At 51.6% G+C, this 26,401-nt stretch overlaps 1 protein-coding gene across 1 annotated transcript in view; it reads right to left on the reverse strand.

Annotated features, from left to right (window-relative positions):
- The window catches only part of ADCY1 (adenylate cyclase 1), a 119,826-nt gene that overhangs the window by 25,582 nt on the left and 67,843 nt on the right, over positions 1-26,401 (reverse strand). Inside the window, exons 6-14 of the mRNA XM_084799737.1 lie at positions 20,919-21,077; positions 19,894-20,035; positions 16,969-17,124; positions 11,192-11,386; positions 10,911-11,008; positions 9,400-9,484; positions 3,279-3,368; positions 2,647-2,900; positions 2,022-2,148 (exon numbers count right to left, since the gene is read on the reverse strand). Coding sequence (XP_084655863.1) covers positions 2,022-2,148; positions 2,647-2,900; positions 3,279-3,368; positions 9,400-9,484; positions 10,911-11,008; positions 11,192-11,386; positions 16,969-17,124; positions 19,894-20,035; positions 20,919-21,077 — 1,306 coding nt within the window. The remainder of the gene's footprint in view (positions 1-2,021; positions 2,149-2,646; positions 2,901-3,278; positions 3,369-9,399; positions 9,485-10,910; positions 11,009-11,191; positions 11,387-16,968; positions 17,125-19,893; positions 20,036-20,918; positions 21,078-26,401) is intronic.

Consider the following 26,401-nt stretch of genomic DNA (forward strand, 5'->3'; position numbering starts at 1 on the left):
CCCGCCCCACGCCACCCCAACCTCATTGAACCAAGAGTCCTGGCCTTCCTGCCTCACCTATGTGCACTGTTCTCTGGTAGATGTTCGCTATGAGACCTGCAAACCCATGGTCTAACTGATGGCAGGGTCAGTGGACCGTAGCGGGCAGCCAGCTAGGTTACACCGGACAGAGAGTTGAGTACAACAAAGACCAAGATCGATGCCACAGGCTGCCATAGAGACCTCTTCCTGTTACCTGGTTTGACTCGTGCAAAATGGAGCTGGCCAGGTCTCCTTTCCAGGAACTGGCGAATGCCATCACCAGGAGCACACCCCCACCCCCCGCAACACGTGGACATTGCAAACCAATAGGTTCCTTGGTTCCTGCTTCTGGGTGAGACGGGTCAATGGTAAGTACTACAAAAACTGGCCACCCAACAGGACTCATGACCTGTAGCCCAGGCACAGGGCCTCCTGCTCAACCAAACCAAGAGAAGGCAGTAAGCTTCCTCATGCCGGGCCTGGGGGCTGGTAGCCAAGATGGGGAACCAAGCTTATTTTGAGCAACACAGGTTCGGGGGGTGGGGGTGGGAATTCTCACTCCACTTGACTGACAGCATGAGGAGAATTTGGCCAGTCACTGATGCTACGTGAAGCTGTTGGGATCAGCAACAAGGACTATGTGATGCCGCTGACCAGTCTCTGTCCTTCCACCGGACAGTCTGCTGTTCAACTCAGCCCCAGGAAAAGGCACGAGTCAACAGGCTCTCCCATTCCCCCGAGTGTGTCCGAGCTGGTTTCACACGCACGGCGGTCACCTAGCCTCCCTCAAGATTCCTCTATCCATAAGGAACCTCTGCGTCATAGTCACTGGCTCCTCCTAACTGTGCTCTGGCCTTCACTGGAGCCCCGACTCTGAGCTGGGATCCTTCAGCCATGGCTGCACAGTCGAGTCCCTGAACTGAAGATGTTCTTTCTTGGCCTCGCACACTGCCCAAGATGGGCTCAGAGCCTAAGCAGATAGCACGCAGACTGCAGCTATAGCCTGGCTTGGCCCCGGGCCACTGTCCAACACCTGCGGGTCCTTCTGTGGACCCTCGGTTTTCTCACTTCTCGTTTCCTGAGCAGTGCTGCTCTTATGACTGAGGAAACCCCACAGCTCCAAAGGCATGAATCAGAAGACGAGCTGACACCAAGGCTCAGGTTCACCAGCCGTCCTCCCTCCTGTCCAGGTAAGAAAGTCTCAGGGGACAATTTGTGGCCAGGGAAACCACTGGAAGTTCCGATGGGACTAAGCCTGGACAAGCTGCTCAAATACTTAAATACTTTGATTCTCCATACCCAAGGAAGGCACAGCAAGTTGGGGGGACTGGCACACACACAGATGCATACACTCAAAGACCAGCAAGCCCCAACCCCACCACGGACACTAATTAAACCTCCTCACGGTGTTCCAAAGTGGTTTCGTGAACACAGGCTCAAAAAAGGCCCTGTCAGTTGGTGCTTTCCTCACACTTGAATGGAAACCTAAGTACAAACCATGTGACAGCCTGCCTGGTGCAAAGATCTTCAGGGCCCAAGACCAGCTCACATGGCTACTTTCTACTGCATCCACAATGGTGGCCCTCCCAAATCTCCTGTCAGAAATACCCAGAAAATTACTAAATTACTAGGTATGGGCTGAGCCAAGCAAGCTTTGACATACTTTTTTTTTTTTTTAAAGAGCCCTGATGGGATCCTGGCACCATTTAATCCCCGCAAAGGCCCTAGGACAAGGAATTCACTGCCTCACAACAGAGCCACGCTAACCTCAGTCCCCAGCCCATGCACTCCGCAGCCATCTGTCCAGCCATCCCATGGGTGCCAGTCCTAGAACTCAAGGCTCGAGGACTGACAGTCTGAGTAAGTCCTCGAGTAAGCCACAGTGCTGGCTCTTCTGCACTACTGATCAAGGGCTTCCTTGTGACACGTAGCCAGTTAAGTGTCTCCGCTAGCCCCCCCACAGCTATGTCATGCCCCAGGAGAGAGAGGGCTTCACTTACCTGTGCGGCCCAGAGGTAGTCCAGCCTCAGTCGGACGTCCACTTGCCTGGCGTGCAGGGCCAGCGTACAGGAGAACAGCAGGATAGCCATGATTGGCTCATAGCTGCGCCCAGAGAGGGCACCGCCCCTGGGGAGGTGTTGGAGAAACCCCATCAGGTGTTGGCTTCCAGGCAAGACATGGCCATCAAACCCTAGGTCTGGGCAGAGAGCCATCTCTGGATGATGAGGCCTACAAACGACTTGTGGGCCTGACCCTGACTCTCATCTCAGCTAGACGTCAGAGGCTTTGCTAAAGTCTGGACTAAAGAAGAGAAATGAAAATAAGCCACCAGCCTAAAATAAAACTACAGAGTTGGTTCGCATTGGCTTGCTAATTTGGTGTACGTGGATGCGCCTGCATGTGCTGTGTGCATGCCTTGTGTCTGTCTGTGTATCTGTGTCTCTGTACGTGCCTGTGTGTGTCTGTTTGAAAGGGAAAGAGAGAGCACTGTAACTAAAGATTTAACAGTTAAGGGGATAATTAAGAACAACCGTGATTCATGTAAATTATCATCAGAGGATAATGACAAACCGCATCACCCCATCTAGAGTTTTCCTTGTGGGGGGGAGGGGGCGCCACACTCACCCAACCTTGGTGTATCCACTGAGCTCCAGGACAAGGATGTAGGATGTGGTCAGCCCGGACAGCAGGATCATCTTTGGCAAGGAGGACACCCGCAGGAATATGCATAGTGGGAGGGTGCCCACCAGGCAGCAGAGCAGGGCGTGGTGTGCAGACTCACAGGGCAGGGCAGGCAGCACAGTGCGCCGGCCACCAGCTGCAAGGACCACTAGGGAGCTGTTGGACTGAGAGCTCCAGGCCCAGGGCAGGCAGCCCACCTAGGAAACAAAGGCATGAAGGCTTAAGAGGGCCCAGGCAAGATACAGCAGCCTCTCAGAAGGCCCAAGTGTCCCAGTGTCACTGACCCCCTAGCCTCTGCCACTCCCCCACCTCTGATACCACCAGCAGGCCTCAAACTCTCTCTGTTACTTGCTGCCTGCAAAGGCTCCTGGCTATCCTATAGAAAAGGCTTAGGGTGAACAAGGTGAGCTAGGTAGTACTAGCCCCCGCCTGGGTCTCCAAGCCAGGCAACTCCATCCTGTGTCGCAGCCCCTGCTACTACTCCCGCCTCCCTGGCCATGTCTTCTAACTGCTGGCTCAGCCTCTTCATGGTGTTGCTCCTGTCCCTGTGCATGCCAAAAGTCAATGATACTCACCACACAGCCTTGAGCTACTGAGTAGATTAAGACCACTATGAACACACACAAAGCAGTTCGAATCTGGATCGTCAGGCACCCTGGAAAACACTGAACAAGAAGACCTCACTTTAGGGGCAAGGGGTGCATCTCAGGGGGGGAGAGTGTTGCCTGGCAGGTATGTGTGAGGCTCTAGGTTGTAACCCCAGTCACACACAGGAGGGTCTGGGGAGGAAGGAGAAAGGAAGGGGAAAAGAAGGAAGGTAGGGAGAGAAGGGTTTAAAAAAGAAAACGCTACACTGATGAAGGAAATTTGTGTTCACAAGACATCCAAATGAGGCAGGACGTGAAGAGCCCCTTGCCTGGTCCTACACCAGTGGTTCTCAACCTGTGGGTCGTGACCTCTTGAGGGGTGTTGAAGGACCCCTTCACAGGTGTCGCCCGAGACCCTCAGAAAACACAGATGTTGACATTAAAATTCGTCATGACAGCAAAATTATAGCTAGGAAGTGGCAGTGATAATAAACTTATGGTCGAGGGTCACTGTATTAATGAGCCACTGTCTTCAAGGCTTAAGGTCTTCATGTGCTATCTGAAGGTCTCGTATATTTTTATCTATTTATTTCCCATGTGAAGAACTTCCCAAACACACACATACACACACATACACATACACACACACACACACACACACACACACACACACACACACACACAGTGTTTAGAGGATAACACCCATGTCCCTCTCCCAGGCACTGAGACTTGATTGGCACAGAAATTAACTGAGCAGAAGCACTGCATTACACTGCATTCTCTGACCTCAGGAACTCCATAAACCTCTTTCCCCCCCCTGACCCTTACCCCCCCCACCCCCCACCCCTACCCCCACCTCTCTGTCTCTCTCATGTTCTCAAAGTTGATCACCACAGGCAGATTTAATATAATTCTCAAGTTACTAGAAAGTTTATTTTTAATCTGTTTTGCTTCAAATACGGCCTGAAATATTTAACAGGTGCCTTCAGGGAGGGCGTAAGGAGTTCTCTCTGCTCACAGTCCTCAAATCAAGACAATAGATTACAACATACACTCACAGCTCCTTGCAGATTCACAGACCGAGCCTGGGCCTGCGGGACTTCACGGTGGTACACATGACTGTCCTGGCAACCTTCCACAAGGCTGGAAGCATTGCTCTCCTAGCTTAGAAACTGAAGGGAGGCTGCCACCAAAGCAACAAGGCCATCGATTCTGGGGCCAGGACAGAGTGGTCATGGGTAGCACATTCAGCTGACGGGTCTCGGTCTGGGTTCTTGAGTCCACTGATTGGTGCCGTCAGGACCTGCTTAGGCTCCATCCCATAATAAATACCATGTCTATTTGATAATGAGGTGCTGCTGTGTGCAGCCACTTTGGTCATGTAACACCCTGTTCATGACAGGCAGCTCGGGTCTTGCGGCAGAAGAGACACCATTTGGTGCGAAGCCTAAGGCCTCTTATCTGGCCTCTCTGTCTCCCTCAGGATCTGACCTCTGCCACCGGAGAAGGCACAGCTGCAAAGGATCCTCAGAGTCTGTTCCCCCAGCTCCTGTCACAGCTGGGCTTGGTTGGTTGGGGATTCATCCAGAGGGGACTACAGACTCCACACACTGGACCTTGGGGCTAGGTCCTACCATGCTGTACAGATAACGACTTAAGAGCACCGCTTTCCCTGCTGCTGTGGAGGCAGGCCAGTGGAGGAGGAGGAAAAAGTGTGGTACCCTGCAGGTAGAATGACGCCGATTGTGTCCTCCCGTGACCTTGCAGGGAGACTCGCCTATTTACCATTTTCCGCCTCTGCATAATTAGTATGCATATGATTAAAGTCGGATATATTGCGGGAAGGGACAGGCTCGGTAGGAAAAGTGAAGGTACGACCGAATCTATCAACCAAAGCCAAGACCTGCCCACTTCACATCACTTCTCAACCAAACTTCTCCTCATACAAGGAAGCACTGAAGACCAACAGCCAGGCCCTGAGAACTGGCCCCCATGTGGTCGCTTTGAGAGTGAGGCCCTCTTTAACCTAAACCATGGATTTGCTCCAAAGAAATTACCTTGCTTCCCTTGCAAACCTGTGTGAATGCCTGTGTTCAATTCCCTGAATAAGAAGCCTAGAACCTGAGACCACATGGACCCTGATCACTGGTAACACTGGGACTTGGTAGAAATGCCTGACCATGGACCACTGAGCTGCCACGAGACCCGAGCTGCCTATCATGAACAGGGTGTTACATGACCAAAGTGGCTGCACACAGCAGCACCTTATTATCAAATAGACATGGTATTTATTATGGGATGGGGCCTAAGCAGGTCCCGACAGCACCAATCAGTGGACCAAATGCCTGTGTCTGCCAACCACGCTCCGCTGCCTTGTCTCCCACAGCCTGTTCCTATCCCCTCACGCAGGCATCTCCTACAATCTGTAGACAAGGAAGAGAAGGCTGAGGCCTACTGTACAGATCACTCTGCCTGACGTGAAGGTAGAGGTAAAAGGAAGTTCTTCTAGGACACAGAACTCAGTGTACCTGGGTCTACATTTCTAAGAGGGAACGGATCTCTGCGCAAATACATTCTGATTCCTGGACTGTGGCTAATACTTTGGCTGATCGGAAGTTGGAAAAACATGACACAAGGAAATTTGGGGGACCAGCAGGTAGACCGGCCTCCCTTGAATGTGCAAAGGACACAAAGACATCAGTATTTCAAACATGCTCTCATCAGGGTGTGACCTCACAGTGAGATTTCCACGAGAAGAGGGGTGACAGGCACGCTGTCCTGTGGATTCGGGTCCTCCCCTTCTCAGACCCCAAACCGCTCAATGGACTCACGAGCCAAGGGACCAGAGTGGCAGGGTCACGCCTGGGACTTGGTAGACATGGAATGTCTGAGTAGACCTGAGCTGCCTGGCACGGACTGGGTGCTCCCTGGCAAGAGTGGCTGCACACAACAGCCCCGCGTCGTGGACGTGGGGTGTTCAACACTGAACTCAAGATGCAGCAACACAGACTTCCATTCACTGAGCTCAGCCGCATGAGCAAAAACCATGCGGAGCAACATCAGTAATTAACAGGCAACATTAGGATTCTCCCATGACCCTTAGCAATATTTGTTAAACTGTCAAAAACTCTTATTAACTTCAAGGAGCAAATTACAGAAAAAAAAAAAAACTAACAAAATGGACGTTTATTCAGCATTTTTGGTATAGGCAGTGGTTCTTAACAGCCCCTGAGGTTTCTCACCCTAGTTCTTGCACCAATGACTAAGTGCCTATGCCTGGAGTCACATGACATTGCTCCACTACAGAAGGAACTCTATGTTTGCAACGAACCATTCAGATGGGAGTAACTCGTGCATCTAACCTGATCACGTGACATCTTTAGAAGCAGGAGGGTTTATTTGCTGAGTCAAAGCTCTATAGCTAGAAGCAATCCCTTTGCCCCTTTCTCCCCACCCGCAGGCTTTTGGGGCTACCTCCAGACAAACATTACTGGGCCACTGAGGGTCTGGAGAAGGAGGGCACAGCAGCAGCCAGTAAGGAAAGGATGTGAGTCTCACAACTGCCCGGAACTGAACTCTGCCCACCAGAATGGACCGGAAGTCAGCCATTCCCCGTGGCCTCTTGAGAATCCGTAGCACCTGCACTTAGGCATCAAGAGACACGCGTGGAGCGGCCCCTCTCTAGAGCTGGGAGCTCACGCGCGGATGAGATCTCGCATGTCTGCTGGCAGTGGCTATGTTGGGAGGCAACAGGAAACTCAGACGGCTTTTGACATGCTGCTCATCAATCAGGGATGCCTTGGGTAGAGTCCATCTTGGCTACTCTGTCAATAGTGTGGCTGCCAGCACTGTAATTCAGCTGCCCATTCGTGTTGATTTCCTTCCTGTTGGAAAGGACCTCAGCTGGAGGAACAAATGGGAAGGTCTCTGAAGAGCAGGCCAGAAAAGGCGCGCGCGTGTGTGTGTGTGTGTGTGTGTGTGTGTGTGTGTGTGTGTGTGTGTCCGTCCTCTTCCTCCCTTCTCTCTTTCTCCTTGGCCTGTAAACCTTAAACTCCAGCTGACAGCAGCTCTGCCGTGGCTAAGTCCCTACCAGGAACATCCTGTGCAGATGGACACACACACCTTCCATGTTCTGCTCCCCTGAGTGCATCCAGTCGAGCCTGACACCCCAAGCAGGAAGCTAGTGGACCCTTTGAATGGTGTGGAGGGCGGAGTCCCCTGTTCTAGATGTGTGAGCATACAGGTGGGACTGCTACCATATTTTGGCCAACTCAAGGGAGGGCACCACTGGACCGATGCTAGCACTAAGGGGCAGAGAGACAAGGCAATATGAAACAGTCATCCGGCTTGAAGCAATCCTGAGTTCGCCCTCCAATCCTCTCCATCCCGTGTTCAGTTGGCTGAGTCTATGAATGCACTTGATGAAATAAATAGGAGGTGAGATGCCTTCAGGAACTGGGGCCGGTGTAACTAGCACCACGGCCCCTGTGAGGGAAAGCATGTCTGTCTACACTGTCAACGCCCCAGGTTCCTTGTAGCGATATCCTGAAAGCTGTCCCTAATCCCACCTGGTTAGTCTGACTTCTTGCCCACTGCCTCGCGGCCTCCATCTCACCATCTGTTCCCACAACCTCTGACATAGTCTAGTTAGCCCCGACATGAAACACAGAGCCCAAGACAGAGCCTGGTGGACAGTGGTCACTGGAGGCTGGCTTAGCTCATTCGCCCTGACCTGGTGCATTCTGGGAGCTCAGATCCCTCTGTCGCAGCGGAAGGCAGGTTCCTCTCTGTTTCCTAGGTGTCAGCCGGCAAAGTGCAACCCCTGAAGCTTTGGGAGCTGCTGCTTCAAAACCACATATTTAGGAAACACTCTGTGATGCTCTTCGGTGAGGCTGCGAGTGGGCAGCAGAGGCCAAGCTGACTTTACTGTTAACACCCAGGAGGTATTCTGGTCTGAGTCCCACCCCGGGGGGGTGGGGTGGGGGGAGGGCAGCTGTGTTTTCAATAAACGGGGTGGTCTGAGGCAGGCCATCACAGTTTGATCTCCCTGCACATGAGTTTTACAGAGCCAGGTGGTGCGTGGGCTTGAACATTAGTTTTATGGACAAGATGCCAGGTCACGAGGGGAATGGTGTGACTCTGCTCAGGAGATTCAGGGGTTCCCCTGATGAGATGCTGGGTGGGGCTCTAGGGTCTCTGTGTTCCTCAGCTATGCCCTGGGCTACTGTCTCTCCCCTCCACACACATCTTCACATTCCTTGCACGCACCGTGCTATTTGCACACCATCGAGTACACACACCAGCTCCCATCAATGCAGACCAAACAACAGGCTTTAAAAATTACCGTCCCTGTGTCGTGCTTTCATTGATATTCTGTGACAAAGGCAAGATGGTTTGAAGCCGTAAATTTCAAACTAAATGTCACTCGGCCCACAGAACCGAGCAAGCTGTAAATGGGATCTTAATATAGAGTATCCTTTAAATAAGGAAGAAAGACAAGCTGTACCTGGGAATAATGACGGAGTTTAATGAGTGAAACTAGACAGAATCCTCTCAAGAGGTTGCAGTTTTTGATAATCATACCAAAGTAAGCCTCGATCTAACATGACCAGTGAGGGGTGTGCTAGGGATGGGGCTCTCGGAAATAGGCTGACCCTATGAGAAAAGAACGCAGGCCCAAGAGAAACAGAGCTCTAAGGAGGAGTGCCTAGGCAAGAAATATGATGCTCAGCCTTTGCTCCAAATGCCCAACATACGCATGAGCATAGAAGGTCATGACAGCACAGACAGCCTACAGGGAACATGCCCCCTTACATAAGGAGCTGCATACGAAACAAACTACCCTGGGCTCTCCAACCAAGTAACAAATGCCTGAAGGTCCTTTGCCATCAATATCTACCACCCACAAACTGTGCCAAGAAGGCAGCTCCCAAAACATTGCATAATGCACACTACACAGAACTCAACCAGCACCCGCCGAACTGACAGGTACATCTACCTGCCACTGAGAAGGAAGGAGGGAACCACTTTTGCCATGAGACCACTCGGGTGCATGGTCTCGGACACAGGCTCACACACCTGGACACCTGGAGAAGATACACAGACATACCTGGACCCGTGTGATGTGCAGGTACAGGGTACAGGCCACCAAGAAGCAGATAGAAAACACCAGCAGCAGCAGCACAGCCAGGCTCCTGGAGACAGAGAACACACAGGTCACTGCTGGGCAAGGGCCAGGTAAGATGTATCAGACGGGTACGTCAGAACTGGGCCTCGCCTCCCAGCCTCCATGCGCAGAACCTCAGGAGGAAGCACCGCCATTCTCCATTTGCCACAGGTCCCTGGTTATTTCCTAGTGAAGGCACCTGGGGCTCCTGAGTGAGGTTCGCAAGACCATCACACCCAAACGACCCCACTCCCAAAGCTTAGCCTTGGCTGCAGGTGACGTGACCTTCTAGAAGCCCTTTCCTCTTCATGGAAGAAAATGCCCGACTTCAAAGAGCTGTACTATTGATATCTGTCTGGGAAAGACATTTCTAGAAAAAGCCTAAGCTGTAGACAAGACCATCTGGTAAACTGCCAAGTTCACAGTTGTCTGTGCAGCCAAAGCCAGGCCTTAGCTGTGTAGAGAATTTCTGGGTGCTTTCTGGGAACTCTAAGGGGACACTATGCCCTCAAGGTTGGTCATACCAGGAAACAGGATGGAAGGAAAAGACAATTGGAGACTTCCTGGTATCTTCCTGGTCTCAAACAAAAGTGCCAAACTTACACTGACTCATATGACGACTAAATGTCATTTAACTCCCTACATTTGCTTGCTTTTCAGAATCTACTTTTTCTTCATCTTAACATTTTTTTAAAGTGATGTGGAACCAGAAGGCAGAAAGGCCATGAGTTCTCCTCAGAAGCCCCCTGGAGGACAATGGTGCCTGTCCTATGAATGGAGAAGCAAAAACCACACAACATCTTTAAGCTCAGCAAATTCACAACTAAAAGTAGTGACCCTGTGGTGCGCTAACTGGCTTGTCGAATTACTAACTAGAGTGCATGAAGAAAAAGGGCTGGTGGCCAATGCCCTCCTCAAATGCCAGACACAAGAGTTGGGGGTGGGTGGGGCAACTGAGAAGAGGCTTTTGAGCATATAAGAACCCCCCAGTTGGTTTCAGACTGAATGGGTTTGAACACTTGGTCCCCAGATAGTGGCACTATTTGGGTAGGTTGTCAAACCTTCAGGATGTAGAACCTCATGGGAGGAAGTTGGTCACAAACGATGAGCCTCAAGTCACCCCCCCCCCCCAGTTCTAGACCCACCCTGGTGCACAGGCAAAATAGCCTCATGCTTCTTCCACCAAAGCTGAAGGTCTGTCCTGGGGCCACACTGTCATGGGACACCTGCCATGACAAACTATACCTTCAGATTGTGAGCCCAAGTCAACCCTTGCTCCACCCAACTGCTTCTTGTGCATTATTCAGACAGACAGACAGACAGACAGACAGACAGACACACACACACACACACACACACACACACACACACACACACACACACTAGTAGCCCCCAGAGACCTGGGATTCTCGGTCACCTCCCACGTCAGTGGTTGGCCCAGGAGCAGCACTTACTGTGGGATTATCAGAAGGTAGACAAGTCCAAATAAGGCAGCCAGGATGAGGGCAAGGACAACGGCGCTGGTGAAGTACTCATCCTGAAGCTGGTGGTACTGTGGGGGGCGGCGGGGGGGGGGGGGGAAGGAGGAGGGCGGGGGAGGAAGAAGGAGCATGGGGCCAGGGAGGGAGAGAAAGAGACAACCACAGATTGGTCAATCCATCAGAGCTGCCAGCATCTCGAAGCCACAGAGCCCTCGGGGGACGTGACAAAGGATGAAGTCCCGGGTCACACTCACTTTTTGCTCTCGTTCGACGTGTTTGTACTTTAGGGTAAAGAAGTTCAGGTCGGCCATCTCCAGCTCTGTCTGGCGGGCCTCGAGAAGACGGCTGATGTACCTGTTGACGCGGGTGCCCGGGGTCGTGTAGACCACATTGTTAGAGAAAGACGAGCGGTTTCTGAGCTTCTCCGAGGCTGTTCTCAGGGCCCTCCGCTGCAGCCACCGCGGAAACAGAGGAAACCGCATCAGAAGCTTCATCTTTCTGAACGAAAGCACTGATGTGCACTCGCTAGTCAGCCATCCAACACGCTGCAGCCTGGGCTAGGTTCAGAACTCTGAGACAGCGTCATAGCCCTGCCCCCTGCTGGACAGAGACAGCCAAGGAGGCATTCTACCACACACTATTCAGTTCCCGGGTCTGTATGGCAAATTACAGAATGTCTGTTTGATACCAGTGTGCAGATGTCTATGGGATTCGGTGCCCAGGACAAGCCGGACTAGCCGCGTACACAGGAAAGGGACCCGGGACGAGCCCACATAGGTAGGAAGGAGTGCCTAGAAATTTGTTACAAGGGCAGGAGGTGAGGTGAGAGGTGACAGGTAGCCAGGGCTGAAAGAAGCAAAGCGTGAGCCCCTCTTCCGTATATCACGTGACAGGTACAAGGAGGCACCAGCTTGCGGAAAGGAAAGCAGAGCCCAATCTGAAGGTAGCTGCTGCGGTCTCATTGCCAAGGGTTCGCAGCGGGAACTCTGACGCTTCCCACATCCAGCAGAAGACGGACACCTGAGATACCGCAGTGCAGCCACAGCAAGGATGGAGTGAAGGGACTTCTCCACCATGCTCCAACCAAACACACACACACACACACACACACACACACACACGCACGCACGCACGCACGCACGCACACGCACACGCACACACACACACACACAACACAAGGCTACGAAAGGTGGAGAGGGAGAGTGGGCTTTCATCACAGCGGGACTCAAATAGAAGCCGTGTGTGTGACAAGTGGTCCTGTGGGACACCTTTTGTCATACCTATCCCGGGCCCCCTCCCCCCAACTGGAAACATAAATGGGTGCATGCCACGAGAAAACTGGCAAGGACCATGAAAAAAAGCAACTGCCTCTTGGCCAAATGGTCAGGAATGGGAAAGCAGAAAAGCGGAAATAACCACACAACCACAGCCAAAGACAATGGAGAACTCTATCCGGCAAGGATCCCTAACTTCTCAATTACACCAAACTTAGCCTGCTCCCTCAACCTGCACTAAAAAAATGACACCCCATTGCATCGTGTGAGGTCCGAGGACACTGGGGTATCCAGGTATAGCAGAGGCAAACACCCCTCGGCAGATCACTTGATCCACACGCAGAAGTATTTCCTAAAATACAACATCCGGTTCTTACTCAAGGAAAAAAAACGTAAACAGCAACTCGCAGGAACCACGTCCTAGGCCAGTACTGCCCGCTCAGAGCACCACAGTGAGTGGTTAAACCCTACACGTCCTCATTCACGAGTCAGAAAGAGAAAGAATGCCACGCTGCATGCTACCATCAAGCTTAACTATTAGATGGGAAAGAAACATAGTAGCGCTGTTTAAAGTACGTATTACTACTGACCAAGGAAATCCAAGATAGCTTAGAAAGTCATCACAACCAGTTAGGGTCAGTGTGGGCCAAACAAGCCATTATCAACAGTAAATTCATAGATGATCATTATTTATTTATTTTTTTAAGCAAAAAGCTCAAGGAGATGGTTGGATATGGTGTGATCGGACTGGAAAAAGGAAGAAAACAGTGTCCAGCACACTTGGCAAGACTCCACGCCTTGCTAAGTCCAACACTGCAGTGGTGGAAGGCAAGGTTTACACACACCATGGATAGAGCGAGATGCTTGGGAGAGCCCCAAGCTGGCAGCAGCAGTCCAGGATAAAAAGACACTCTATTGGCCTCCAGTCTCACCACTACCCCCAGGCTAGCCCTGTACCATTCGCTAAGACGTCCATGAGAATAGATGCGCCCAGCACCCATGGATACAGTGGTACCTAGAAATGAAGTCCCTGTTTACCAATAAGCTGTTTGGCAAGTCAGGCCTGCGCCTATCCCAGAAGGCCATTCAGCCACGAAGCACAGCCTTGGATCTGTGAGGGCCTCCACATGCCCAAAGTGCTCCCGGGGTGGAAATGTCTCAGGTCACCGTTACCACCTGCTCCACACACAAGCTGTTTCCAGAAGGAAACAGAGAACGAGGGGCAACCCAGAAAACTTGATTTCTATATCACGCACACAGGTGGCTTTTATGTTGTTTTAAATCAATAAGCTTAGGTTTAAAGCTGTACAACACATTTAAGAGAGACAGAGAGAGGGGGGAGGAGGGAGGGAGGGAGGGAGGGAGGCGGCAGGTGGGGGGAGAGGGAGACAGAGAGACAGACAGAGAGAATATGAATGAATGAATGAATGAATGAATGAATGAATGAATATGAAGAGGTTCCGGGTGTTGAACAGGGGAACAAATATATTTCAAATATCAGAAAACAAGAATAGAGAAGGCCCCCATGCTGACTGTGAGCCACTGCTGGTGATGACATCATAAACTCTGATCAGTGACACAGCCACTTGTGCAGAGCCAAGAGCTGCCGCACACATTTTTGCGAATGCCCAACAATAAAGATGTCCTCTCACCAACAAAAGGACCATGACTTGCTTCAGTTCATAAAACCAGCAAAGCCCCAAATGCCAATGCCACAGAAAGCATCTCTCCTTAGGCCTGAACACTCAGAGTGACGGGCAGTTACTGTGGTAAGGACAACCTGTATGATACATTGAGGCAAGACAAGGAGAGACAAACAGCCGGCCTGCTTCTACACCATCGTGAGGCTCCGTGAGGCATCTCCAGAGCCCACACTTAAAGACACCGAAAGGGTCACAGTGCCAGGCCTTTATCTGGGAGTGGTGGATGACAAATGCTTTTCATTTGCTTTTCTGGTGCATTTTTGTATGGGGGGGGGCGTGGAGGGGAATCCATAACAAATACCTCCTGGGCAGGAAAGGATCCAAAGGCCAAGTCTAAGTATATATGTGCTTGGGGGCTGGGCTACGCTGGCAGGATTCATCCCTGGAGTATTAACAGCCGCTGCAAGGGCCAGAGCAGAAACCCCAAGTACAGTGGAAGAGACGCTCCACTGGGGTTCATCCCAGGACTGGGAGTCCGGGTGCCATTAAAAGGACATTGTGGGTCAGGCTTCATCCAAGCCACTGGAGAAGCTGCAGGGGCCACGAGAACAGGCTCTTGGATTCACCTCTGAATGAAGCCCAGCAGCTGGGGATGCACAGTCAAGGAGAAAGGGGGCTCCATCAACAGAAAACTACTTTAGAGGTCAGAAGCATTCTGGCTAAAATGACCGGGATCCCTTCTGGGATTGCTCTGGGCAATCACACGTCTCCAGGACAGGGGATAGGATGAGGAGCCTGCCAGACACTGAAGGTGATGAGAGATTAAGGATGGAAAGAGTCTTGCCAGGGCAATTAATACCAGATCCCCCTGACACCTACTCTGACACCCCCTGACACTGTCTGTATGATTGGGCCTAAAACTCCTACTATCTGTGGCAGAGTATTATACATCTGTATACATGATTACCATATATCTTTGTTATATGTTGTATTATAACAATATTTTATAATGTATCTGTATAATATATACATCACACAGATAGTAGTATAATGTGACAGTCTCCAGCTGTCTGGCAAACATAGAGGCTAATCCTCCCTCGTGTGAGATTTATACATGATTACCATATATCTTTGTTATATGTTGTATTATAACAATATTTTATAATGTATCTGTATAATATATACATCACACAGATAGTAGTATAATGTGACAGTCTCCAGCTGTCTGGCAAACATAGAGGCTAATCCTCCCTCGTGTGAGACACCATGAACGAAGTTCTTAGAAAATTCTAAGAAAATGTTCTAGCAAAAAGGAACTCACATATACACAAATCCATATTACAAGGAGCCACCATAAGCAAGAGGAAACAGAGCCTTGCTTTGTCCTGGAAAACCTCTAATGGTGCCAGGAAGATTCTTTAAAAGGTTCAAAATTAGTGATGACCGAGAAAACAATGGTGGGAAAGGCAGCAACAGAATAGGGTTGAGCCAACAGACACAAGTAAAGCCAGTGTAACCGCAGAGAGCTAGAGAAAGTGGGCAATTGGAGCCAGGCACCTTCAGGCTCATGGTCAAGAGCCTGCTCTGGTCAAGAGGCATCCACAAGGGGGCATCAGAGCCCTAAAGTGCACCCTAAGCTCTTTGATATACCTCCTGTGGAAAACAATGTGGGGTCTTCTCCAGAAGGGAACTCAGGAGCCCACGACCTCACCACTACCACCACCACCACCTCCACCACCACCTCCACTACCATCACCACCACCACCACCTCCACCACCTCCACCACCACCACCTCCACCACCTCCACCACCACCACCACCACCACCACAGGCGTCTGCACTGGAGACCCGTCCCTGGCTCAGCACTTGTAGCCAGTTTTGCTATCCCTCTGCATCAAGAACAAAGCCAAAAAGGCTCTGCGCATCTGTGGGATTACAGGTGACGACGGACAAACTAACAGGAAAAACAGAAGCAAGCTGCTCAGAGGAAACAGATGTTTCTGGGGTAAGAAACTATTTTTTGAAAAACCTGAGAGGGCTAAGGAGAAGGTGGCTAAAGCACCTGCCAGGCAATCAGCAAGAGTGAAGGTGGGAATGCAGCTCCCAAACCCAAGTCAAAGCCAGGTGAGTGTGGCAGTGAGGCAGGGCTGGGCAAGCAAAGACAGGATACTTTGAGTCAGTTGACTTGTTAGTCTAGCAGTGAAGAATAAAGTGAAGAACAATTGAAGAAGATACCTGACATAAACCTTCAGCCTCCATCACACCAACCCACCCACGTGTGCGCATCCACACTTGCATGCACACAGCATGCACATTAAAAAATAAAGTAAAATGATTAAAAAACATCTTGGGCCAGAGGGATTGCTCAGCAGCAAAAGGCATCTGCCACCAGGTTTGATGACTGAGTTTGGGCCCCAGAACCCATACGGGGGAACTAGAAAGCCAACTCCCACAAGTTGCCCTCTGACTTCCACATGCATCCCGCTGAACACAGGCAAGTGTGTGCGCACCCACCCAGGAGTACTATAAAGTTAAAAAACAATCTCAGTGAGCGGTGAGCGCTCGGGCTATAGTGCGTGTTTGGTATACTTAGGAAGCCCTGGGTCGGATCCCCTCCATGACATAAAGCCAGATGTGATGGCCCACATCTGTAACCCCAGTGTTTGGGAGGTAGAGTAGGAGAGTCTGAAATCCAAGGTCATCTTCAATTGCATAGCAAGCTGTCAGGCCAGCCTGTGGTTTCTGACATGGGAATACGATGCCATAAGGAAAGCATGCATAAAACGACGGGTACCTGGGACTTTTTAGAATTTTGAACAGCTCAAGAGAAATGTAGGATGGTAACATTGAAAAGAAAAAAACTTTTCAGAAAATAGAAGTAAGGAAATAGGGACAAGGAGGAGAGAGAGCTCAGTCAGCTCAAGAGCTTCGACATCCAAATAAAAGGCCTTCCAGGAAAAACAAAGGAAGTGGGGACCGTGAGCTTAGACTTGCATAGATACAAAACACAAAGTAATAGAAAGGCTCCTGCAGTATGGGCGGTGAGGGGTGCTCTAGCCAAGAGGCACAACGGAGGAGAGACGGCAATGCCTGAGACCCTCAGTCGAATTCCCACCTTGTCATCGTCCTCACAGGTCATCACGTTGGAGAAGGGGATCTCGGCTTTGAACATCTTCCGGCAGTGCATGAGCTGCACCAGCAGGTAGCAGACAGTCTTGAACTTCATCCTCTTGGCTGGCTTTATATCCGACAGAATCAAGCCTGGAAATATCTATCCAAACACAAGAGTAGGAGAAAATATGATCAGTGACAGGGACCTTGACTTGAAGCTGGAAATACAGCCAAAATAGTGACAGGAACTCCGGGGCACTGAAATTAGGATGCCGGGCATCCAGGAATGAACAAGATGCAGTAAAGACTCTAAACCAGGAAAGTAACCATCAGGGCTCAGAGTAAACTTCAAAGCTCCCTTGTTCCGCTCCCAGCTTTGTTCTACAGACAACAGAAGCCACGGGGCAGAACAGTAGGAGATAGGGGCAAGCCTCTGCTAAAACTGAGGGACCTATGCCTTAGAGACTGTCATAGGCCCTGATCTGCACTATGGGGAACACACAATCTGCTCACCTCACGGCTTTCTGAAGACCAAATGAGCCAATATGGAAAGGAAGGCCCCCGGGATCAGGACTCACTCATTCTTGCATAGGTATCCATCACCCTAAAGTGAGCCCGAAACTGCCTCTCCCACAGCACCACTGATGTCGGGGCTTCTCCAGGATGCATGGTGATGTGCTCCCATCCTCATCTTCAGCAGCCCCCACCTCAACAACCTGACCACTTGTCCCAGTCACCTCCACTGGCCTGTGCAGGCTCGCCCTTAATCTCATCCCAGCCCACCACCCACATTGTCTTTGCCATTCTCCTCCTGTGTTCTCACAACCAAAGTCCTCCAAATAGAACTGTGCTCTTTTAGCAATGCCCATCTCCCGACTCACGCATGTGTGAACACACACACACACACACACACGAAAACCACAGGATCCCGAAGTTGTGGCTATGTGACGCAGCCTGGGGGCAGCATCCACTTGAGGTGCCTAGACTCTTTCCTTCTCAGTGCTCTGGGCCTCCCAACTATCTTTGGGCCTCTTCTCAATGGCTGGCCCTTCAGATTCCCTCATCTTTGCCCACGCATTCCAAGGGGCTGCTGCAGAGTGCCTTCTGGAGGGAGCTGGCCCACAACCAGCCCTGCCCCTATAGACCTCTTGTCCTCACTGCCCCTCCATGCCAGTTAGACCAAGAGGAGTGCTGCCCCACACTGGTGAGAGTCTCTCAGGCTGACCACTGACCACTGCAGCCCCAAGCTTCAGGGAGATGCTGGCCCAGGCAGCTGGACACACGTAGCTACTGGATGTTCCAGCGGGGCTACTTCAAGCCTGGAGGCTCTTCCTCATATTCCAGCGTTGTGTCCCAGTGAGGTGCTGGTTCCTCCAAACTCTAAGCCCTCATGTCTACTTAAGGCAAACAAAGGGCTCCAGAGAAGCAGTTATTTAGAACTAAGTAAGGGGGTAGGGCTCTGCCTTGAACAGGTTAAGAGAGAAAAGGAGGAGATAGGGAAAGAATTGAGGGGGATGAAATAAGGGGTGGATTTAATCCGAATACATTATCTGCACCTATGAATACTAAATATTAAAACTCTATATCCAACTGAAAAATAAGGTGAAGAGTGATCCAGGAAGACAACCAATTGACCTCTACCTCCATTCCCATGCACACAGCACACACAGTGCACACACACACACACACACACACACACACACACACACACACACACCACAAAACAAACAAAAACCATAAACACATGTCCTACTTTCATACTGAGCCTGCAAGCTAAACAGGGCTTGCACCCCATTTGAACTAACACCTTCACCTGAACCAGCACGTTCATCAAGGCACACACCCTCACCTCAATTCACACCTCACCTCAGCTCACACCTCACCTGAGCCCAGATCCTCACCTCAGCTCACACCTGACCTCAGCCCAGATCCCCACACTCAGCTTACATCCTCACCTCAGTTCACACCCTCACCTGAGCTCACACCTGACCTGAGCCCAGATCCTCACCTGAGCTCACACCTCACCTGAGCCCAGATCCTCATCCTCAGCTTACATCCTCACCTCAGCTCACACCGTCACCTCAGTTCACACTTCACCTCAATTCACACCTCACCTCAGTTCACACCCTCACCTCAATTCACACCTCACCTCAGCTTACATCCTCACCTCAGCTCACACCCTCACCTCAGTTCACACTTCACCTCAATTTACACCCTCACCTCAGTTCATACCCTCACCTCAATTCACACCTCACCTCAGCTCACACCCTCATCGTAGCTCACACCTCACCTGAGCCTAGATCCTCACCTGAGCTCACACCTTCATCTGTGCTCAAATCCTTACCTGAGTTCACACCCTCACCTGAGTCCAGATCCTCACTTGAGAATACACCTGAGCCAGATCCCTTGCCAATCTACCACCCTCACTGAGCCAGCACTGTCATCTGAACAAGCACAGTCACTTAAGCTCACCCCTCAACTGAGTCAGCACCCTCATTTCAGTCCACACCATCCAATCAGCTGGAACTGTCACCTGAGCCCTGGAAGCATCTGCCACCCTCAATCCTAACCTCCTCATCTTTCTCCTGGGAGGGTGACCTGAAGCGTCCAACATAGGACTGTCAGCGCTCCCTGCTGCACAGCGTCTGTAAGTTCACAAAGGTCTGCACCCCAACCCTTGCAGGAAGCTCACAGCCTCTATATAAAGTAGTGAGTAAAGGACCTCAGAAAGGACGAAGGACCCAGAGTGGCCCAGTCACCCCCAGATCCTAACTCCAGGCTTCTACCCAGTCTTCTCTCTTACAGGTCCCGTCCTATCTACACAAGGCAGAGCCTTGCGCACAGAATCTCTGGGCCACACCCAGAGGAGCAGTGACTGAGCTGGGGGTGAGAACTACAGTCTCTCTAATGAGGAGGACTGGCTGCCCACCTTTCTCCGATGGGACGGCACGATAAAGAAGGTCTCGATGTTGTGAGTTCTCAGGAAGGTGTTCCTCTCGTGGCCGTGACCTGGCTCTACCTCGTAGTCCCCGTTCAAGCATGCGAGGGTCGTCTTTGTGATGTGAACCTTCCTGCAAGAGAAGAATTCAAAGGTGAGTGTGAACTCACAAGTGTTCACTACACAGGGTCCTGGATGAGGCACCCACTGGGGTCACAACAGAGGCTTCCCTGTTCAGGGCAAGACTTCTGAGGCATACACACTCATGCTCCGATGCACAGGTAAACCTGGGAAGGGAGAACAGGAAGGCCCGGGTGAGCCAGGTGATGGGGTACTCACCCAGGAAGGCAGGATAGGAAGGATGAAGGATCAAGAAGAAAATCAAAGGACAGAAAGATTTTAATAGAGGGGATGAAAACGAAACCATTAGAGTGAAAAGCTGCAGCGCGGGGTGGGGGGGTGGGGTGCAGGAAGGGGGGCGGAGAATGCGCACAGCTGGTCCAATGAGAAGCTGGAGGTCAAGGATGCTGGCGGGCAAAGGGCAGAGAGCTGTGGGGATGAGGTGGGAACCTCCACCTGCCTCCTCCGCCTCTCCGACTCCCGGCATTTCCTCTGCCAGGCCAGCTCTTCCCTGCACGTCTGAGTTCCCTGTAGGAGAAAGCTTTGAGCTCATGCTCAAACTCTGCAGCTGACTGAGAGGTGGGGCAAGTGGGCAGGGCATGGAGGAAGAGGGAGAAGGCTGACAGCCACTAGGGGAGGCTCTGAAGCCACGGGGTTTTCCACGAGCAGTTCTGAGAAACTACACCACAGAAGTAATGACAATAAGACATGAGGATAGCCCGAGTCACCACGCACATCTGGTCTGATGCACACTGGTTTTCTGCAGATGTGCACTGGACCTCAGCTGGGTCCCACCGAGGATCAAAGCAGAACCCACCCAAGTACCCTTGGGACCGAGGGCTGAGACGAGGACTCTAGCGGTCACTCGGTCACCTTCCACCCAAACTCCCACTTACCCGGGTAAGCCAGCAGCCTCCATGACGTTGGCCAGGGTCACGTCATTGGACCATACGTCGTACTGCCACTTGCGTAGGCCCAGGACACCACAGAGGACCCTTCCGGTGTGCAGCCCCACACGCATGTTCAGGTCCACTTCAGTAGCCTCAGCCACAGATCTGTAACACAGGCATAGGGCGTGGAGCTGAAGGGCTGCCTGGCAGCTCGCTCAACGGGCTGCACCATGAGGCCACGGGCACAGGGGAGTAGGGCTGCGTGGTTGTAATGGGACAGCTACGTGGACGTCTGCTGAGGGGACAGTGGCACATCTCTGCCCACCTGTGAGGTAAAAGTCAGCCACATCATCAACCTGCCACCAGCTCTGAGCCCTCTCGCTCCTCCCTACCCAGGGAAGTCATCCCCAAAGGGAAATGAGTCCAGGACCTCATTGTAGGTCTTCTCTCCCAGGAAACAGCCCTGGGGGAAGCGGACAAAGGTAGATCAGGCGCAGAGAGACCTAAGGACTGGGAACCCAGACAATCTAAGCAGCTGAAGCTACGCCACCACTGGTCACTGAGACTCAGCGTCCTGGCATGTGAGCCAGGCTCTGGCCATCTCTGGGATTTCTTCGGAGATATCTCGGTGCACGTCAATGCAGGAAGTGTAAACCACCTCCTGCCGGCGTGTTCCATTCCACTAACAAAGAACACCAAGAATGCCCCATGGAGGACTCTGCGAAGTACTGCCACTCCCTTGTCACTGAAGGCGTGTGACCATATGACGAACAGTGCAGCCTTCATCGCACCTCAGCCTGCTCCACCCTCTGCCCTTTGGTATCACCTAAGAGAACTCCGTAGGCCACATTCTCAGTAATAAAACTGTACGTATGTACTGACCCTGCCCTGGGTGTGCCTAACCTTCACCCTGACATCTGTTTACAAACTGCCCACCAGGTTCCCACCTGGGACACCCACACAGCATATCCACGCTCCCTTTGGGCCCCAGAAGGTGCTCCTCTGAACTGTCTTCCAGACAGGATAGCCCCTGCCTCTGTGCTTGTGTAGGCAAGATGCCAGAGCCAGGTGCAACTTAAGAGCAGGGTCCTGACTTCCTAGAGCGGTGACCCCAGAACTGCATGTAGAAATCAGACTCTTGCTGTCTTTAAGAGCCGTCTTGCTTTATACATTTTGAAGAAACTTTTAGAATTCTAACTTTATTCCCAGTAGCCTGCCAACCTCCACTAAGGGACACTGAAGCCAAACCCCCAAAGATTAAAATTTGAATTTCAAAACCAACATGAGCAAACATTCAGCAAAGACACCTGCCCTTTGTGCTCTGGGGTGCAGTCAGCGACACTTCCGTTTCTGCAGCCACGAAAGGCAAGGCAGCCTCGGGACTGCTGGGGCATACACTTGCCCTGTCCACCATTGTCCACAAGCTCCCTTACGCCTTCCAAAGCAGCCATTTTGGATCCGCCAAAGCCCACAAGGCCCCACATGCCTGGCACCCAACATCTTCTGCCAGCATTCAGTCTTTCCTGGCAGCCTCTGCCTCTAGTATGTAAAGGCTAGCACCATCAAATCCATAGCACCCCAGGGAGAATTTTCTGAAGAGACGGCCCATCCAGCTGTTCATCCGTGGCTCCTCTTGGCTCCCTTAAACCCAGGCATGTGCTTCCCAAACCGCACAAAACCTTTCACTTCGTCTCCAGGACACCAGGATATCCACGCCCCTGCTGCTTTACCCAATCTGCATTTCTCTCTTATATATGATCTCAGAGCTACTTATTTATTGCAAGTATCTTCTAGGAAGAAACAGTGCAGCCCTGACCCTGACCTGTGCGCGCGCACACACACACACACACACACACACACCCCAGAAAAGAAATGAAAAGGGATGAATGGGCACTCTAAAGGGGGGGGGGTCTGTCATGTAGGCAGAATTTTCCAGAAGCAACGACAAGCCTGAGGCAGCCTCCGACCTCCATCCTCACCTGATAGAAGCATACAGCAAACACTTTCAACTCAATGTGTTCAAATGTGTGCCCCAGACACATGGGCTCCTAGCTTCCCCTCCAAGGCCTTGGCATTCGTCACCTATAATATACAGGCTTGGAATTCCCAGGTCTTCCAAATGTTATGACAGATTCTTCGTGGTGAGTGCAGGTTCAGGAGGCCACACAGCATCCTCCACCCCGAGAGAAAACTCCTTCTTAAACATATCCACGAGGCTGGCTCTAAAATTCACAACCCAGTACTTAGATAAAGTACTCCTCAGGGCTAGCCTGTGCTGAAAAACTGCGGTGTGTGCTGTGGCCACCAAAAGGAAGCAGCTAACTTAAGAAAGGGACACCTGGGTATAAGCACTTCAGCCTAGGGGCTGCGGGCATCCACCAATGACTTGCCAGTGGCACAGGCTGTCCTCACCGGCTCCGAGGTAGGCTACTGGGGGGAACCTGTGGGCATTTCCTGCACACTTCATTCAGCACAGGCGTTGAAAGACTCACAGCTTAAGAGCGAGGCCATCGCTAGATAAAAATCTATTTAGGAAAAAAAAAGGTATTTTGTGCGCTTGGCGGGCACGCAGAAGAATAATGAGGTCACTGTTCCTATCTCACTGTGCCAGCAGGGGCTTCCCTGTGACGTGGACAGGCTTGTACAGGACCACGGGTAGCGCGGCAGAGGGAATCCTGGGGAAATCCTGCAGCAGAGGGCCTCCCTCTTTGGGGGGATGGCTCCTTCTGTCTGGGAGCCGGTGAATCACTCCCTGCAGAGGCTGCTGAAGTCCTCCCACTCAGCTCTGGCATCGGGGAGACTCTCAGGCCTTCCTCACAGCCACCGTTTCTCCATTCACAGGCAAAGGATGAAGCGTTCAAGGCGAATGAAGCTCAGCCAGGCTGGGGACCAAGATGCTAGCTCCACTGCATCCTCTGCAACCAGAGGTCCTCGGATCACTCAGAAATATGGAGGGGGAGGGGCATAAGCAGAAAAGGGAGGAGGTAGAGGTCACATGGAGGGGGGCGTGGGGGTTAGGGAAAGGCCTCACCTATTTCACAGGTATTGCATTGCAGAGAAGTAAAGGTGGGGGAAACACAAACGCTCTACAATTTAGGGTGCCTCGCCTTGCAGAGCTGTCTCTGATCATAGGCCTTGGACAAACAATGCCCTAAACCTCTGAACCAATCAAGGAAAAGGGAACAGACAAAGGTGGCCCGGGCTTAATGGTTAAAAAAAGAAAAATAAAGTAAATAAATGTCTGTGTCTATCTTCCCTCATAGGAATGAAGAGTCTAGGAAGTGAGCTAACCAGATTGTTACACAGTTGTTGAGGAGGAAAATGACCTGACTCAGGCGAAATCAAAGCCAGTCTGTGGTTCTCACAGTGACTTGTGGCCTTTCTTTTCCAGTCCGTGCTCCATTCCCGTGCTAGCCCATCCTACACGTACAAGTGTCGAAAAGGATCGCCATGCTTTAAACAGTCCACATGCAGATGCTGCCAGCAAAGGCTCAGCCAGATTTAGCAGCTGATCATGGAGCTCCGACCCAGCAGAGTGTGGAGAGAAGTGGCCTCCCCACTACCCTTCATCTTCTAAGAGATGTGCAGGAAAGAGTTCCGGGAAATAATTCCAAAATCTTCCAATAGCCATGCTGGTCTTTGTGTCGCAAGAAGCTTTCTGCCTCATCGGAATTCCAAAACCTACAGAAAGCCTGTGGCCCCTGAAAATGGCCACTTCTGGCCCACAGGCTCAGCTATTTGCTGGTCACTGGGACACCCTGTCTATCACTCAGGGAATTTTTTGGGGGAAAAAAAATGAGGTCATTTCAGAATCAACAGAATCCAAACCGTTGAAGCCCTTGGGTTTTCTCTACATACTGGGTGGCATTCCTGGTCTGGACAGCTCCAGACAGAAGATGCATCTAGGGACATAGGCACTGCCCCACACGGGTGCACACGGCAGCGCAAGGCCCAGCAAGGCACTCTGCACATGGGCGGCCTCCAGCGCTTCCCGAGTTCCTCTCCAAGTACCTCACGCAGTGTTTCCAACATTCCCAGACGCTCCACTCCAAGGTCAAGGAACAAAACCACATGAATAACCTGCTTTGCCTGGGCGTGCCAATCCTCTCAATAAACATGTCTGTCTTGTGTGTTCCTATGCACCCCTCATCAAACAGGGACACATGGGTTTGTGTAGCCAGCAAGGAAGGTGCCAGTTGCCATATGGAGCCTTCCTGGGGAATCCAGAGGCCAGCCAATGCTGAGTACACATGGGCCATCCCCGGCTCTGTGCAATTCCCACAGGAAGAAAGGCTGTCAGGAGTCTCCGGATGAACCGGGCTGCCTGTTCCTTCCAGGCCAGGCCAGAAATTCAGGCCACATAAAGACTCTCGGACTGTATGATCTCGAGGCTATAGGAATTTAATACGAAGTGGAGAGCAGTCCAGGAAGGCTAGGACAAGGCTGCACAGCCCCGGGCCTCACCAGTCTCTCACGACACGGCCAGAGATGCAGAATCTAAGAGTCGCACCTGAAGCGATGGAGAAACAGTGAGGAGACCATGAGGAAGAGCAAGTTGGTCAGGGTGACAGGATGCAGGCTCGGCCTCAGAAGGCAGATGTGGCATTTCCTGAGTAGCACCCAGAAAGGGCGATGTCACAGAAATGCCCTAGAACCTAGGCACACGCCAGTCTCACAAGAGAGACTTGTAGGAAAGGAAAGGCCTGGGCCCCGTGTGAGAACTAAGGCTCCTGAGAAACCACGTATAGTGGAGCTTTTGGTTTCTTGTGAAAACTCAGTTACGTTACATAAACATGTCTTTGTTTTGATCCCAGGTGTATAGGGGTGTTGATCATGACTGGCTTGTGCCCGGAAGTGACCTTTTGACAGCTGCAGAGAGTTTCATTCTGAGGACTCTGCGAGGGTATAAATATCAGAGCCAGGAGGGAGACTCGGGGCTCCGGGAAAGAAGGAGGAGGCCGCGGCTCCTGGTTGCTGTTGATGCCGTTTGAGGAGAAGAAGTTGGAGACATCCTGAAACAAAGATTGGACTTGCACCAAGAAACTACTACATCCCTAACCGGCAGGAAGCAGTAAAGAGACATACTTCACTCCTTTCCTCTCTAGCCTTTTTCTCTTACCTAGTGTCAGGGTGGAGTGGGGTGGGGGTGGGGGGCGAGAGGCATGGGGGGTGGCGGGAGGCACGGGGGGGGGGGAGGGGCGGGAGGAGGTATTAGAATAGCTAAGGGTTCGAAGGGAGGTAGAGATATAACGACCCCATTAAAATAGATTTTAAAAATATACGCCAACAACCAGGTGAAAAGTAAAGCTGCCCGGGAGAAGGAGCAGGAAGGGGCCTCGCACCTAAGGGACACAGAGCCACTGTGAGCTGCCTGCCCAGCCCAGACAGCGGGAGCACCTACCTAACTCCACCTGGATCTGTGTAGCATGCCCTCTGCCTCAATTAAATCACACAAGACAGGACCCGGTAGAATATGTGACCTGTACATA

This window comes from Acomys minous, assembly GCF_964271855.1.
Source record: "Acomys minous genome assembly, chromosome: 10".
In the NCBI taxonomy this organism is placed as follows: domain Eukaryota; kingdom Metazoa; phylum Chordata; class Mammalia; order Rodentia; family Muridae; genus Acomys; species Acomys minous.